Source organism: Schistocerca piceifrons, chromosome 6 (genome assembly GCF_021461385.2).
Source record: "Schistocerca piceifrons isolate TAMUIC-IGC-003096 chromosome 6, iqSchPice1.1, whole genome shotgun sequence".
In the NCBI taxonomy this organism is placed as follows: Eukaryota; Metazoa; Arthropoda; class Insecta; order Orthoptera; family Acrididae; genus Schistocerca; species Schistocerca piceifrons.
The window spans coordinates 189,104,762-189,122,230 of record NC_060143.1 but is presented as its reverse complement, the minus strand read 5'-3'; the positions used below and the strand labels follow the sequence as shown (position 1 = coordinate 189,122,230).

Sequence of the window (17,469 nt, the reverse complement as noted above, 5' to 3'; positions counted from 1 at the left end):
ATTTTACAGATAGCAGAGGTGGTGAATAATGCTCTGGAAGAATTCTTTCCTGATTGTGGCACACAAGTTATAGCAGAACCAGGGCGCTTTTATGTTGCTTCTGCTTACACACTTGCTGCAAATGTCCACTCCAAAAGAGAACTTAGTAATGTAAAGGATGGATCCATAACGTCAGTCATATACTATATAAATGATGGAGTATATGGTAGTTTTAACTTCATATTGTATGCACCTGCAAAAGTGACACCAATTCCTCTTAAAGTAAGTTTGGTACAGTTTTTGCATAATTATTATCATTAATATTGTGTGAAATGGGTAAATCACATCTTATAATTTCCCTATGCTGCTTCTTGAAAATAAGGAGCAAATTAAAATGAATGAAAAGAAACTGTGCTCTAAGTAATTTAAAAATTATTCACTGCTTCTTTCATTTCAGCTTCTTCTTGCCATGCTAATAGTCTGTTTCAGAGTTATGCATTTACATTAGTTATCTTCACTTCAAATTTTATTAATATATCACTTAGCAACAACGTACGTAATCATTCAGATCAAATGTATTTTAACTGGAATTACTTTTAATCTGAACTACTTCTGTTTCAGTTCTCAATGCACACCAGAATCATGTAGTTATTTGTTTTGTAAATGCATACATAATAAATACAGTGCATGTCATAATGGAAAATTGAGGTCCCATCTGTGTTACTTCATCATACTGGGATTGTATTTATGCCTCGCTGAAAATGTGGGCTTAATTTGACAATCAGGCATTTTCCAAAGAATAATAATATGGCACTATAGCAAAATAATGTGTAAAAATTTTTATAATATTCTGTGAGTAGTATTACTGCTTTTCAAGATCTGTTATACACATATATATGCATTGTGTTCTTCTTTATAAAATACATTTGCTTGTGTAATTAATGGTTTGGTGTACGAAATGGCTTGTAACTGGAACAGTCATTTCTAATTAAAGCCATTTCAGCAGCTTGCATGCTGTGTTTCTTAAGTCTAACTGCTCAGTGTACTGTAATGAGTGCACATGGAATGTAATGTTGTGTTTCTTATGTTGTTGCTGCTGCCATCATTATTGTTGTGTTGTTGTTGATGATGATGGTGATGAAGAGAAAACATGTAACATAGTCCACTACTCTTAAATAACACACAATTTAATGTTCTTGCCCAACAGATTTATTATGGTCAACATTATCAGAAGCTTTCACTTTATAATGCAGTGCAATTTTTTATTGACAGTGCATATGATTCTCTTTCTTCAGCTGAATCTAATTCTAGCTCACCAGGAACCTTGTGCTCTGTAAGTCACTGCAAAATGTGTAGCAAAGGTTACTTTTACTTCTCTACTATACAGAGTGAGTCACTAACTATTGCCACCCAGAATAACTCCGGAAGTATGATAGTAGCTGAAAAGTTTGTGGGACAAATGTTACATAGGACAATGGGGGCCATAATATGACTTTGGTTTTTTGTTGCTAGGTGGGGTGGCATCAGAGATATGAAGATCAACTTTGTTTCTCTTTTTTTAAATAGGATGGTATAGTTTGGTACTTATTTTCTGATAAGGGCTATTGAAAGGAATCCAATGATGTGTAACGGTAAGGTCTTAGAAGGCCAGCGGTCACAAAGATGGCATGAGCATCAATTTACAGAAGGTGTTCGAAGTGATGACCATTGGTATCATTGCACTGCTTCAATCTTCTTATCATGGATTGAGTGGGTATTCCTTGTCATTTTGGCACTTATCAAAGCACATGCTCTGACAGTTCTCTCTCATATATTGTGCAAATAGTAAATATTTGCCGAATACGGCATATCCATCTAATGTGCCATTGCCATGTAAACACCATTCGATGGTTTCACAATACAACACTAATGGGAATGGCAAGACTAGTATCGTTGAATCAAGCGAATGTGAATGATGTATTCCTTCAAAGAACAAGTCGATATACTTTTCATTTATGGAGAATGCCAACGAAATTCAGTGAGAGCTAGAGACTTATATACTGAAAGATATCCTCAATATACTCACCCTACAAGTCATACATTTAAATATACGTATGATAAATTGAGAACAACTGGATCTTTAATGCATCGGAAACATATCCAGCAAAGGAAAGCTACTAACAAGGAAACGGAAACTGGTACTCTTGCCACTGTGGTTTGAGATTCTTGTGTTAGTTCACATCAAATTGCAAGGGAATCTGGTTTGAGCTAGAGTAGTGTTGTTCATGTTTTGCATCGCCATAAATGTCAAACTTACCATTTCAGTCAGCATGAAGAATTATCTGGTACGGATTGTATGCGTCACATTGAATTCTGCCGATGGGCTCGACATCAGATTCATACGGATGACACATTTATTAATCTGATTTTATTTACTAATGAGGCTACATTCACAAACTATGAAAATGTTATTTACATAACATGCATTATTGGGTAACTGAAAATCCATGTTGGCTGTGGCAAGTTGCACACCAAAAACCTTGGTTGGTGAATGTATGGTGAGGGATTCGGAGGACAGAATTATAGGCCCTTATTTCATTGAAGGAAATCTTAATGGTAGGAAGTGCACCACATTCCTCCAAGAAACATTAGGTCTGTTATTGGAAGAAATACCTTTAGGAACAAAGAACAGAATGTGATATCAACATGATGGGTGTCTGGCATATTTTTTTCTGATGGCTAGAAATGAGCTGCAGAGACAGTTCCCAAATCATTGGGTTGGACATGGAGGAGATGTGTCATGGCCGGCTTGTTCAGACTTGATGTCTCTGGATTTTTTTCTTGTGGGGATTCATAAAAGACATTGTTTATAGAGAATTCCCAACTACATCAGAAGATATGCAAGAAAGAATTGTCAGAGCATGTGCTTTAATAAGTGCCGATGTGATAAGAAATACCAATCAATCCAAGATAAGAGGATTGCAGCTCTGCATTGATACCAATGGTCATCACTTTGAACATCTTCTGTAAATTGCCATTCATGCCACCTTTGTGACCTTCATTGACCTACAAAAGACCTTACTGTTACACATCATTGGATTCATCTGATAGCTGTTACCAGAAAATGATGGTCGTGCGGTAGCATTCTCGCTTCCCACGCCCGGGTTCCCGGGTTCGATTCCTGGTGGGGTCAGGGATTTTCTCTGCCTCGTGATGGCTGGGTGTTGTGTGCTGTCCTTAGGTTAGTTAGGTTTAAGTAGTTCTAAGCTCTAGTGGACTGATGACCATAGATGTTAAGTCCCATAGTGCTCAGAGCCATTTGAACCAGAAATTGAGTACCAGACTATAGCATCCCATTTAAAAAAAACCAAGCTGATCTTGATATCTCTTAAATGACCCAACCTAGCAACGAAAAACCAACATCATATTAAGGCCCCCATTGTCCAAGGAACTTTTGTCCCACAAACTTTTGAGCTCCTACCATATTTTTGGAATTATTCTTGATGGCAATAGTTAGCAACTCACCCTGTATATTATATTTTCATGCTGTTCCAATCATAGAGAAAGTGTAAAAAGAATAATAGATTATATAGGACTGTAATTAGCCTCATCTTATTTTAAAGATCCTTACAAGGGTGTAATATGTAGTGAGTCTTAAGACATTCCTAAGTTCTTTGCGGAGAATGACTTCTGAAAATTTTTTGAGTGTATTTTCAACAGGTAATAAGCATTTTTCTCTGACTATCTGATAGTTTACATATCCTGCTATCATAATGTGCAATGGATCCCAACATACTCATATATGGTTAAGGACTGTTTTGGTGCATGTCACACAAGTGGTTAATAAGAAACTTATTTCATTATATAGCTGCAGTTTACTATTATTTTGCCAATACTATAAATGAATCAAAATGACCTACCTTCACCTACAATAGAACAATGTGATAAATCCATCCAAATGTTAATTCTCTCAGTTTTTTTCAACACTGATGCCAAGTTATCAGTATATTGTGAAACTTTAATACTACATAAAATCAGTCATATGTGCAGATGTGCACTGATTATGAGGGCACTGAAATGGAATGCCATAAAATTAGGTTGAAGTACTAAATTCTCTGATCTGATATTGCTTCACTGAAGATTATCACTACACAGTTCCTATGTTCAACCATTATGTGGATACAAGAATCACAGATATATAAATAAATGAACACTGAACTGAGGAAACAACTGACAATTCCTGTTTGAGGAAGGTCAACTAGATGGTGGATCAATCAGATTTAATATTCAATGCGTGGGAATACTCATTTCCTCAACAGTCTGTCACAGGTTGCTAAAACAATAGAACAGCACTTGCAATTGGGAAAAGGTGCACATCATTTCAACCTTTAAGAGGAGTCACAGAAGAGTTGTGTGAAATTACACCCTGTCTCTTTGATGTCAATATCTGGTAATATTATGATAAACTCTCGGTGCTCATGTATGATTACTTTTCTTGACACCAAGCACTTCTTATGGGTTCTGAATTTACTGATGATTTGAAACAAAGCTTCTTTTGTCCATTCAGAAGACCCAGAAGGCTGCAATTAGTGGAACCCAGATTAATGCAGTGTTGGTTGACTTCCAAAACGTTTTCAGTAAAGTTCTGCTCTGCCACCTAAACAAATTATATGCATGAACAGTCCACGGGTGTACTGCCGGTCCGTAGAGTCCAATAAGCACAATATTTCGGTGATCAGACATGTCGCCATCATCAGGTGCACTGACAAACTGATCTCCTGAGGGCGGGCGGCCATCTTAAATCCCCTCCCCTCACGAGGCATTCTCTTGGCGGTCCACACCCGCACGTCAATGGTTGGTTAGACACTGGTGATTGTATCTGTGGTGGCATCAGTGTAATTGCCTCATCCGCCCTAGTCACCCATTCATTTCATTTGATGAGCATCTTTTTAATTAGACTCAATGCTGGTTCCCATGCCCTGCTGAGGTTGTAGCCACAATCTAGGTTGATGAGTCCGTCCCTGGTACAAATTGCAATAGCCTCTCTAATGACGCTGTCCCAATGTGTCTGTGCCAAGACCCTGGTATGTTGGTAGTCCATTTCATGATTTTCAGACAAACAGTGCTCTGTAACCGCTGACTCATTGGGGTACCCAAGTCAAGTGTGCCTGTGATGTTCTCGGCAACGATCTTCAATGGTGCGCACTGTCTGTCCAATATAAGTTTTCCCACATTGATATGGAATCTGGTATATGCTGGCCTTCTGCAAACCAGTATCATCTTTGACACTTCCCAATACTGCTCGCGTTTTATTTGGTGGTCAACAGACAGTTCCTACTCGGTGTTTCCTCGATATTCATCCTGTTTTCCCTGATAGTGCACCACTATATGGTATATAGGCAGTGGCTATCTCTTTCTCTGTGACTTCTTCCACCTCCACACGCTGTACTGTAGAGGTGGGGTGGAGAGCGTGTCTGCTTTACCATACTGAGTACCTGTTTTTCCGGAACACAGTTTTGAGGTGTTCCAGCTCTTGAGGCAGTCTCTCTGCATCAGAGATGATGCACACCCTGTGCACCAGCGTTTTTAACACCCCATTCCTCTGTGGCAGCTATCCACTTGCAAATACAGATTGGTGTACATTTTCTTCCTGTATGTCCGATGGCCCAGTGTGCCATCTGCTCTTCTTTTGACCATGACATCCAGGAATGGTAATCTTCCTTCTGCTTCAGTCTCCATAGTGAATTTGATGTTTGGATGTATGGAGTTCGGGTGTGTAAGGAAGTCTAAGAGCTTGTCTCTTCCATGGGGCCAGATCACAAATGTGTCATCCACATAATGTAGAAAACAAGTAAGTTTCCATTTGGATGATGCCAAAGCTTCCTCTTCGAAGTACTCCCACTTAGAAATTTGCAACCACAGGCAAGAGTCGGCTCCTCATTGCGACTCCTTCTGTTTCTTCATAGTAATCTCCATTAAAATGGAAACACATGGAGGTCAGAACATGCTTGAAAAGGTCAGTCGTCTTCTCGTCAAATTTCTGTGCAGTAAGCTCAACGGACTATCGAAGGGGTACACTGGTAAATAATGAAACAACATCAAAATTCACCAGGATATCTGAGTCTTTCAGCTGTAAGTCTCCCTATAACTGGCTGGATAAGGTAGTTCAAAGGTTGAAAGTAGGCAACAACACACCTGATTTCCATACATCCGAACATCAAATTCACTATGGAGACCAAAGCAGAAGGAAGATTATATGTTATATGTAATATATAATAACTGAAATATTATAAGATGATCTCCGTTTGTGGAATGCCGGCATATGCCAGATTCTGTGCCAATGTGGGAAGACATATTGGACCTACAGTGCACCCCATCAAAGATCATTGCTGAGAACATCAGAGGAACACTTGACTTGGGTATCCCAACAAGCAGTCACAGAGCACTGTTTGTCTCTAAATCACGAAATGGATTACCAACATACCAGGGTCTTGGCACAGACATCTAAATACTGGGACAGCGTTGTTAGAGGGGCTATCGAAATTTGTACCAGTGGTAGACTCATCAACCAAGATTGCGGCTACAATCTCAGCAGGGCATTGGAACCAGCATTGAGTCTAATTAAAAAGATGCTCAGCAAAGGAAATGAACAGGTGACTAGGGCGGATGAGGCAATTACACCAACGCCACCACAGACGCTGACGCCATTTTCTCACTGACCGCTGATGTGCGGGTGCGGACCGCTGAGAGAACGCCTCACAAGGGGAGGGGATTTAATACGGCCACGTACCCTCAGGAGCTCAGTATGTCAGTGTACCTGATGATGGCAACATGTCTGATCACTGAAATATTGTGCCCATTGGACACTATGGACCAGCAGTACACCCGTGGACAATTTGAGCAAGATATATGCTGGGAGAAATTGAAGAAACACGTCAAATTATGTGCACATAGAAGATTGGAGCAGATGTGTAACTTTATTGAAAACTTCCTATTAGGGAGAAGCTACTCCGCTATTCTTAATCCAGGTATGCCATTGTAATATCCTCTTTGTTTCTCATCCAATATTTTGTAATAGGGTCACTAGCCTCATTTCACATTAAAAATCCCATGAGACAAAGATTGTCAATGTTGAAAACTTTGTTATGCTCTTGTATTGTTTCTGTCTAGAAGATTCATGGTTCTTTTATTGTGTCAGTGAGGTACTGGGAGTTATCAGTTCAATACAATTGGCCACAACAAAACATATAAAAACATCTAAAGCAACCAAAAGAATGCTCTCTCCACTGCAAAGAAAACACATGAACTGAATTGGAACTACAAAATAGTGCTTATTTAATTTCAGTTAATTAGCAAATATTGTAAAAGAAGTTTTCACCATATTTAAAATTATTTGCAATGTTGGGGTACTGGTAGTATACATCTGAGTGATACTGCACCGCTATCCAGTCAGCTACCAAAAGCTCAGTAAGCTATTTTCACTGATGTCTGCTGTTCACTTCTTTACTGCTATATCAATCCATCAATCTGAATACCTAATTATTTTTCATGCAGACACACTTTTCTGATACAGATGAAATAGTTCAGTGGTTTACTGTTTTGACAGTCTAATTACTGGTGACTGCCTAAGCCAATATTCATTCATTACAGCACCTTCACCATATCCTGTTCCCTCATCATTCACATAGTCTGATGCAGACTGTGTTTTTTCCAACCAGGATGCAGGAGAACAGTAGCACAGCCATGTACAGTATTTTTATTCATTCTTCATTACTAGATGGGCATTCTGTTAGTAAAAAGGTGAATGGCCTTTCAGACCACGATGCACAAACTTTAACACCAAAAGGTTTTTGTACTCAAACAAATGTTGTATATAATTACAAACTATGTAGAAAAACTAATCCATGGCCATGGAGAGTTTTTTAAACCTGCTTAAGGAACAAGAGTGGCAGGACGTTTATAGTACCAAAAACATAGATGACAAATATAATGCATTCTTTAACAGATTTTCGATGCTCTTTGAGAGTTGCTTTTCATTAGAACATTCTGAACAGGGTACTAGCAGTAAAAGATGGCCTGGGTGGCTGACTAGTGGGATAAGGATATAATGTAAAACAAAGTGGGGATTATAGAAAAATGTAGAAGTAGTCACAATCAAGCTACAGTAGCCCATTTCAAACAGTATTATAAGGTGATTAAAATTGTTATTAGGAAGCAAAGAGTATGTGGTATGCAAATAGAATAGCTTATTCCCAGAATAAAGTTAAAACCATATGGTCAGTTGTGCGGGAAGTGTCTGGTCCGCAGCACAAGTTCGACAATAAAAAGTCAGTTCATAATAAAAATATTTATGTTACTGATAATTCAGATATATGTACAGTATTTAACACTCATTTGCTAAGCATTGCTGATGAATTAAACAAGAACTTAATTTCTACAGGGAATCATATAACTCTCTTGGAAAATGTCTTTCTGAGACGGATGTCGGAAATGCTTCTCTGTGATACTGACAGGGGTGAGACTGAGTCAGTAATTAAATCACTGAATACTAGGTACTCTCATGGATATGATGGAGAGTGTAGCAGAATATTAAAGCACTTTGCTGCATGTGTTAGCCCTGTGCTTAGTTATATTTGCAATTTTTCCTTTACAAATGGTCAGTTTCCTAAACAATTAAAGTATTCAGTAGTAAAGCCATTTTATAAGATGGGAGAACAGGATAATGTAGACAATTTTAGACCTATTTCTATGCCATAAGTGTGTACTAATGTTATTGAAAAGGCTGTGTATGTCAGGGTAATTGATGATTTTCTATCACATAATTTGCTATCAAATGTACAGTTCGGCCTTGCAAGTGTTTTAACAACTGAATACACTATGTTTTATTTTCCCTGTGATGTACTGGATGAATTAACAAAAGGTTTTGCATGCCAGGCATCTTTTTTGTTTTAACTTAGGTGTGGCTGTGTTGGTCACAAAATATTTCCTTAGAAACTGGGCCATTATGGAATATGAGGAGTAGCTCACAATTGGTTCACCTCTTGCTTTAACAATGGACAGCAAAAGGTCATGATTCACAGTGTTGAGAATGGGTGTGAAGTGGAATCTGAATGGGGTATGGTCAAATGTAGTGTTCTCGAGGGATCAATGCTTAGGCCACTGCTATTCCATATTTATATAAATGATATGCCCTCTAGTATTATAGATAATTCAAAAATAGTTCTGTTTGCTGATGACAGTAACTTGGTAGTAAAGGATGCTGTGTGCAATGTTGGCTCTGTTTCAAATAGTGCAGTTCATGTAATAAGTTCATGGCATGTACAAAATAAACTAACGCTAAATCACAGTAAGACTCACGTTTTACAGTTGTTAACACACAATTCAACAAAACCCAACGTTTTCATTTCACAGAATCGCCATATGATTAGTGAAACTGAACAGTTCAGATTTCTAAGTGTTTAGATAGATAATAAACTGTTGTGGAAAGCCCACATACAGGATCTTGCTCGAAGACTTAATGCTGCAATTTTTACTATTTGAACAGTATCTGAAGTAAGTGATAGTTCAACATGAGAAGTAGTCTACTTTGCTTATTTTCATTTAGTTATGTCATATGGTATTGTATTTTGGGGTAGCCCTTCCCATTCTCAAAGGATATTTTTGGCTCAGATATGGGCAGAACGGGCAATAAGTGGTATAAGTTAGTGAATCTCTTGTTGACCATTGTTCACTAGTCGGGGTATTCTGACATTGGCCTCTCATATTCCGTACTGTCATTCCTTGTTTACAATATCAGCTTATTTCCAAGAAATAGCAGCTTTCACGCAGTTAATACTAGGCAGAAACCCAAACTGCGTTTGGATCGCATTTCCTTGACTGTTGTGCAGAAAGGTTTGCAGTACACTTAATTTTCAATAAGCTTCCACAAGAATTCAAAAATCTTAGCAGTAATCCATGTGCTATCAAATAAAAACTGAAGAGTTTCATCATAGGTCACATCTTCTGTTCCGTTGAGGAGTTCCTTGAAAAATTAATCTTATTCCTATGTTACATTGTTGATTGCATTCACTTAAACTTATGGCTTGTCTTCTTTTGCGTTCATAAACATTTTATTTTATCTTTCATTACCTTTATGTTGTAATTTCATGTACTGACACATTCCATGACCTCAGAGATTTGCTCCTCAATTTGGTCCAATGGAACTAGACATGTAAAATAAAATAAAATAAAACAAACACTGGAGACTCCAGGATAGAAAAACAACAATATGAAAAGATAGATTGCTACTCACCACATAAAGATGGCAATGAGTTGCAACAGCCACAATGAAAAAAATTTAAGCTTTTGGAAAAAAAGGTCTTCTTCTGAAATAGAGAATACACACAAATTTACACAAGCACAACTCATACACACATGCCCACTATCTTCAGGCTCTGGGGCCCAACCGTGGACTGCAGCTGTATATGACATGAACACCTTCTGGGGTGAGTGGTGAGTACAGGAGAAGGCATGGGGCAGGGAGGGCTAGCAGCGTACAAATGCAGGAAGATGTAATGCTGTCTGTGGGGGCATACAGGGCCATTCTGGGGACAGGAAGAGCTGCTAGGTGCAGTGTCAGGAGGTTGTGATGAAGGGATGGGACTGAGGAAGGGGGAAATGGTGAGGGAAGAGGTGACATGAAGAGGAGAGGAAAAGAGCAGGTGGAGGACAGGGACTTGAAGGCTGGTGCCAGGGATGTCGTGGAAATGAAGGATATTATGTAGGAAGGGTTCCCACCTGTGCAATTCAGAAAAGATGGTGCTGTTAGAGAGAATCTAGATAGAACAGGGTGTGAAACAATCACTGAAGTGAAACAAATCATGTTGCTCAGCCTTTTCACCAACTGGGTGGCCAGTGTCTCTTGGCCACAGTTTGGCAGTGGCCACTCATGTGAACAGACGCACGTTAATTGTCTCCAGAATGAGATTTTCACTCTGCAGCTAAGTGTGCACTGATATGAAACTTCCTGGCAGATTAAAACTGTGTGCCAGACTGAGACTCGAACTTGGGACCTTTGCCTTTTGCGGGAAAGTGCCCTACCAACTGAGCTACCCAAGCACGACTCACGCCCCGTCCTCACAGCTTTACTTCTGCCAGTACCTCATCTCCTACCTTCCAGATTTTACAGAAGCTTCGCAGAAGAAGGTAGCCTGCCCCATGTTAATTCCTCTATTGTATGACTGTCTCCTGAGATCTACTTATACTGTGTGTTTTGATCCAACATGACAATCTGTGTTACTCAGTATTTCAGTGAAGTGATACAATGTGAGCATTTACAGGCAATCACTATCTCAGTATTTTATGTGCATCATTTCATAAGTAAATTTGTTGTTATCACTTTTATAACTAGTTTAATGTTTCAGGGAGTGTCCTTTTTTACACAGTATGTTCCAACATTGATTCTCAGGTCCTTTCAGAAACATTTCTCACAGATGAGGGATTTACATCAAACTTGCAATGAACTGATGACAGTCTCTATCTGAGGAAAGTTCAGAAGTGACAACTTTGAAATAAATGAGCATGGTATGGATTCAGATGTGGTTTACCCTTCAAGTGATAAATTTCAATGTCATTTGTTGTTAAAAATTGCTACGTCAGTAAAGATGGGCAGACTGAATGGCAGATAAAACCAGTTAGTCATAGGAGAAGACCCAAATTACACAACACAATTTTGTATAAGCCACCAAAGTCTGTAATGGAAGTTTTCTGTCTTTATTTTGATGATAAATTGATAGCTGACATTGCTAAGTACACTGACATGCACATGATGATCATGATTGTTTGGGATCTCCTCTGATGTACAAGACACAACCTGTTTGTAGATGAGTGCCTTTTTGTATCTCCTGATGTACACAGGAACTTACTAAGCTTCCTATCTCCATTTCAAAGACCAGTGGGATATAGATGGGCCTGATGTACCTGAATTTGCAGTAAATATCCCATACAGAAGATTCACAATGTAGCAGTGCTTCAGCATTCCATTTTCCTTATAAGTTCCCAGGGATTCCACCAAATATCTCTGCTGCAAGTATTCGTCAGTTGTTTTCCAAGAATATATTTATCTGAAGTCCACTGTTTTTGCAGAACAAAAGTCAGAAACAAGTATTATGTAAGACTTAACTGACACTGTATTTAACAGGTATGCTTTCATGTCATACACTCTGATAGACAGATTTTGGAAACTATTCTGCTTTATACATATAAGTGAAGACATTTATCTGATCCAGAAATGCAACATTGTTTAAATACGATCCTCAGAAATCAACTATTTCATGCATGATGCTCAAGATGAGAGAGCTGATTCACTTCAGCGATAACAGCTATTTGCTTTCTACTAAAGACTCTGTCTGTAACAGGTTGTTCAAAATAAGACCGCTAGCAAATAAACTCAGTGATATGTGTTGTAAAATGCCACTTGAGCAATATCTGGCTGTTGGTGAACAAATGTGCTGAGCAAAATCTCATAACAGTATGAAATGGTACATGTCAAACTGCAAAAGTGTGGTTAGAAAAAGAATTTTGTGTTCAGTTGTGTAACTGACTTTGCTTACAAGTTTTAGGTTGAAACAGACAAGGAAAATTTTGCAAGAGATGGAGAAGAAAATACAGAAGTTTCCTCAGATGTAGTTGTACACCTAGCAAGGAACCATTGCAAGATCCACCAAGATGGGATCCTCAGCATTAGTACTATAATAAGAAACTGAATTACACAGTGTAAATTGTGGAGAAATTATTTTTTTAAATAATTTTTCTCTCATACTATGTTTACTAAAGTACACAATTTTACCTACTTTACCTAAATTTAAATTATTCAGTTACAAAGGGTTAGGTAAGTACTGTTTGGGAAGGAAAGAAGTTTATAGAGTTTAATTTCTCAGATACAATAAGCTTATTAGAGACATAGGGAATGAAGTAGAAGAAAATTGCCTATGCCCTTTGAAAGGAACCAGCCTGTCATTTGCCATAAGCATTTTTGAGACATCACAGGAAACCTAAATGTGAATGGCCATATGTAGACATGAATCTTCATTCTCCCAAATTCGAGTCCAGTGTACTAACCATTGTGCCACCTCACTCAGTGGTATTGTTCATTATAGGTTGGCAAATCAGGTAGCATATTTTTACGAGAATGGAATTTGTAAGTTGATTGTTCATTTTCCTTAACATTTGTGGAAATTAAGATGAAAAGCAGATTTTCTCTCCAAAAGACACACTTTGATCTTCTTGGATGGTTTGTAAATCATACTCATGTCATTTTTGCACAATAAGTGGCCAGTTCTGCCCATCACCATGTGAATGTATGGCAGAATGGCCATATCTGATATTTCTTCTACCCATGTGTTGCTTTGCCAAATGTTGTGTTTTGAGACACTTCTAGACTATATTTCCATGGGTTCAGTGTTTGCCAATATCTTCGCTGAGTTGGTACTGGACTTGGCACCTGGTAAACCTGAGGTGTGGTGCAGGTATGTCGATGGTACCTTAGTCATATCAAGCCATGGTGATGAACAGTCCGATGACTTCCTAAGGCATCTGAAGAATCTCTATGCCAAAATAAATTTGTAATTTATGTAGAAAAGGGCTAACAGTCTCTATTTCTAGTTGTGCTCTTCTTCCCAGGTTAGTTGTTGCCAAAAATGGCAGAATGTGTAGAATGGCAGATAGCGATCTTATCTGACACCCAGGTCCAGTAGAATTTCCATACACTTCACAAAGTATACCACCATCACATCTGGCCATAAGACAGTGGTACTCTGAGTTAAAGGAATCCAGAAGTGTCATGGAGAGGAAAAGTTCTGGGCATCTGAGCATGAGCAATGTAGATGTGGAATGTGTCCAACAGAGAATTACCTTGAGCCCAAACTACAGCTGCTGCATGCACTTCAATCTATGGCACACCAAAGTGAAAAAGATTTGCAATTGAGAGTCCAAGTTGAATCAACTATGACACAGACTAACTGGAAAAGTGATGCTTTCGTGTGTCCTGGAAGGTAAACCAAAACAATGTGAGGATTTGGAGCTGTGAAAACTTCCATTTTATTGTGGAAATTGTGTGTGACATTCCAAAAGTAGACATGTGTTGTGGTCTGCTTCATGACTGTGTGGTGGGACTGTTTTTCTTTGCAGAGGTGTCAATAGAGATTTTATCTGAACATGCTGGAACAGTTTGCATCTCCACAGGTCAAAGAACTGCAACTAGACATCATGCTACAGCAGGGTGGCACCCCTACTGAGTGGGTCTTGTTCATTAGAAAGGCTTTGGACAACGCATTTCCAATGTACTTGATTGGCGAAGGAGGACCCATATCATGGTCCCCAAGGTATCCAGATACAACCCTATTAGATTTTTTGGGGCTTTGTGAAGGATACTGTTGCCAGATGCCACTGCAGGACCTGCAGAAACTGTGAGCTCACATCAGAACAGCAATTGCATACATTAATGAGCACATGCCAGACCAGAGATAGGAGGAACTGAAATATTGTTCAGGTATCCTGTGTGCTGCATATGGTGCACACATTGAAGTCTGTTAAATGCCCACTAAGACTCTAAGTGTGTCTGAGCATTGTGCCACAAGTCACACCTTTCTACCGCTCCCCATTTGTGAAACATACATTATTGTGTTTGTGAAGATTATTTTAGAACATCTTGCAGAAAAAGTTGACAGTTTTTATGAATGAGATGACTTAGGCAACACAGATTATTTAGGAAGTGATACAAAATAGTTTTAAGCTGTTGAACATTCATAGCTATTGCTTGATTGATTAATTTATGCAGGAAGACAAAACAACAGTGTTCTTAGCTCACTATTTCCCATATCAAAACTGAGTTTTATGTGTGGTTTCTCTCTCTGTTAATCTAGTAAACAGCTGATACCATGAAAGAGTTACAAGAGGCTTATTACTACTTCTATATAATGAATAGGATAGTTGCTGCTCACCATATGGCAGAGATGCTGAGTTGCAGAAAGGAACAACAAAAAGGCTGTCAGAAAGTTAGCTTTCAGCAACCAAGACCTTTGTCAAAGGCCTTGTTGTCCAAAATCTTACTATCTGACATTCTTTCTGCTCTGTCTTCCTGCAACTCACTGTCTCCGCTATATGGTGAGTAGCAACTATCCTTTTCATTATATTGTTACGATTTTCCATTGCTTGCTATTACTACTTTTTCATTATAACTTTTTCATCAGGCACAATTTCTTCTGGAAATAATAACCTGAATATTCTGTGTCTCTTGGCTTTGAACACTTTGCATTAGAAGATTATATGTGGCGTTGTTTCATTCCCCTTACCACATGGTCTGCATTTAGGAACTTCTTTCTCAATATCCATCACATGTAGGTGATTCATAAAGTCCTACTATGAGCACAGAATTATACAACTTCTCTGAAAATGTGGTTCTAGAATCATTAGCTTGACATGTTTCTGTTTCTGGATCTTAGTCCAATAGTCTGTTTTGCCTCCAACTCTGGCAATACAGTTTTGTTTGTACCAACACCTAAGTGACAGCTTTGCCAACTTATCAGATTGTTCATTTCCACTGCTTCCTGAGTGACCAGGAACCCCCCTGTTGCTTTCCCCTAGTCTTACAATGGCCTCATGGCATTCTGAAATGATCTTTGATCTTGTTGCAGGAGCTGATAGAGATTTGAGAGCTGGTGGGCAGTCTCATTGAATGTTGGTGCCACAATTTTTGTAGCAATTTTGCAGATTTTCTTTCATATACACTCTAACAGCAGATATTTTTGCCTGGAATACTGTGGCTGGCTTCCCCAGAAGGCTGCTCTCTCTAATCTAGGATAGACCACATGTAGTCCACCCCAGCATCTTCATCTGTTTTCAGCCTGTCAGCAGACCAGACTGTCTTCTGAGCAGTATTGCAGTTCATTATTCCATAATGCCTTGCTTCTAATTATTACCGTGAAAGTTGTATTGAAGCAGCTGGAACTTATTGTATAGACAACAAGCATTTCCCTGAGCATTCGTATATTTGCCAAATTCACTACACTGGTGTGGGATTCTGGATTTCCTAAAAGCTTCCAGCTGTTTCCAGTTTTTAAACTTATGGTTCTGCTGCTGCCTCCATTATAACCCAAAAGTGTAATGGAGGCATAGCCAGTTTGGGCCCCTCCCCTATATAGTGAGCGTGCTGCTAATTCCACTTGCTATGGCTAAGCAGGCCACTCTCTGCACCTTGCTAAGGTCCTTAGCAGTCACCTTTTCTTGCACTTTATTTCATCATACTGTAACCCCATAACTTATCACAAATCTTATTACAGTGGTGTATATCCAGTACACACTCCTGGGGCAAAGAACACAATTTCTACCACAGGCTCTTCAAGCACACATAAGAGTACCTTTCATCTTGGAACATATATTCTTTATGTGTGAGGTCCAAGGTAGTTTCGCATCCAGTATTACCCTCAAATACTTCACTGTCCCCTCTATCATATATCATATATCAGAAGCAAGCCTGATGGACCAGTAACAAGGCAAGCAGAGAGGCATCATGTAAGTGCATACCTCCAAGGTGTCACCTTCCAGGACTTTGGCCACTGGTGAGCGTCATATCACAACCAATAGATAGCGTGTAAGTACCACCAGAGATCCTTCTCACTGGGGATGTACTTCCCTCTGCTGAGTCACATGCATGGAAATAGATCTACAAGTATACCTCCACATACCTGCTATTTATAATGGCACAGCTCCACTCATTCGCAGTTCTCTGCTGATGCTATGGGCCAAATCATGTGCCTGCTAATCCTAGCCCTTCCATCAGAGCATGGATGGAGTCACTGCTGTGGGACTTCAGACCTCACCAACATCACTTCCAAGAAGTATCTATCCTGTGTGCCAGTGCGAGATTTTCCGTGCCAAATGTGCCTTGTGTGATGAAACAGGTCACAAAGTAGAAGTCTGCTTACACATCCTTCCCAGTAGAAGAACTTGACATGGTAGACTCAGAGGTCCTCCACATCCACACAGTACTCCCCATGTGGGATTGATAAATGACCTTGCAGGTGTTTGTCGATGGCCACCTAGGCAATTTTCAGGGGTACACCACTTCTACCTGTCTGATCTTTCCATGGACCACCTATCAGCAGTTAGGCTACCCTCCACTTCAAACATTCAACCAGTGCCTTGGCAGTTAAAGCAATGACATAGTGGTGGTCAAAAGACAGTTAATAGCTCTTCTTCAGCATGGTGTTACAAAACGCATGATGCACCTCCTTGTAATTGATACACCAGGGGCAACGGACTTATTGGGACTTTATCTGTTTGATCTTTTGGTGCTTGAAGTGCATGATACAACCAATAGCATCCAGCCCAGCACAGAAAATTCTTCACTCAAAGTATTGTTCATTTTACTACTGGTGTCATGGGATTTTAAGCCCACATCACCCTCCTACTGAAGGTCATGCTCTGTTTTTTCAAGGCACTTAATGTCCTGTTTGCCCTTTGGGATAAGTTACT

General features: G+C 39.2%; 1 protein-coding gene across 1 annotated transcript in view; it reads left to right on the top strand.

The window, feature by feature from the left end:
- Positions 1–17,469, top strand: part of LOC124803225 (ornithine decarboxylase-like) — a 117,000-nt gene that overhangs the window by 78,192 nt on the left and 21,339 nt on the right. The window contains exons 6-7 of the mRNA XM_047264405.1: positions 10–261; positions 14,250–14,265. Of these exons, the coding sequence (XP_047120361.1) occupies positions 10–261; positions 14,250–14,265 (268 nt within the window). The remainder of the gene's footprint in view (positions 1–9; positions 262–14,249; positions 14,266–17,469) is intronic.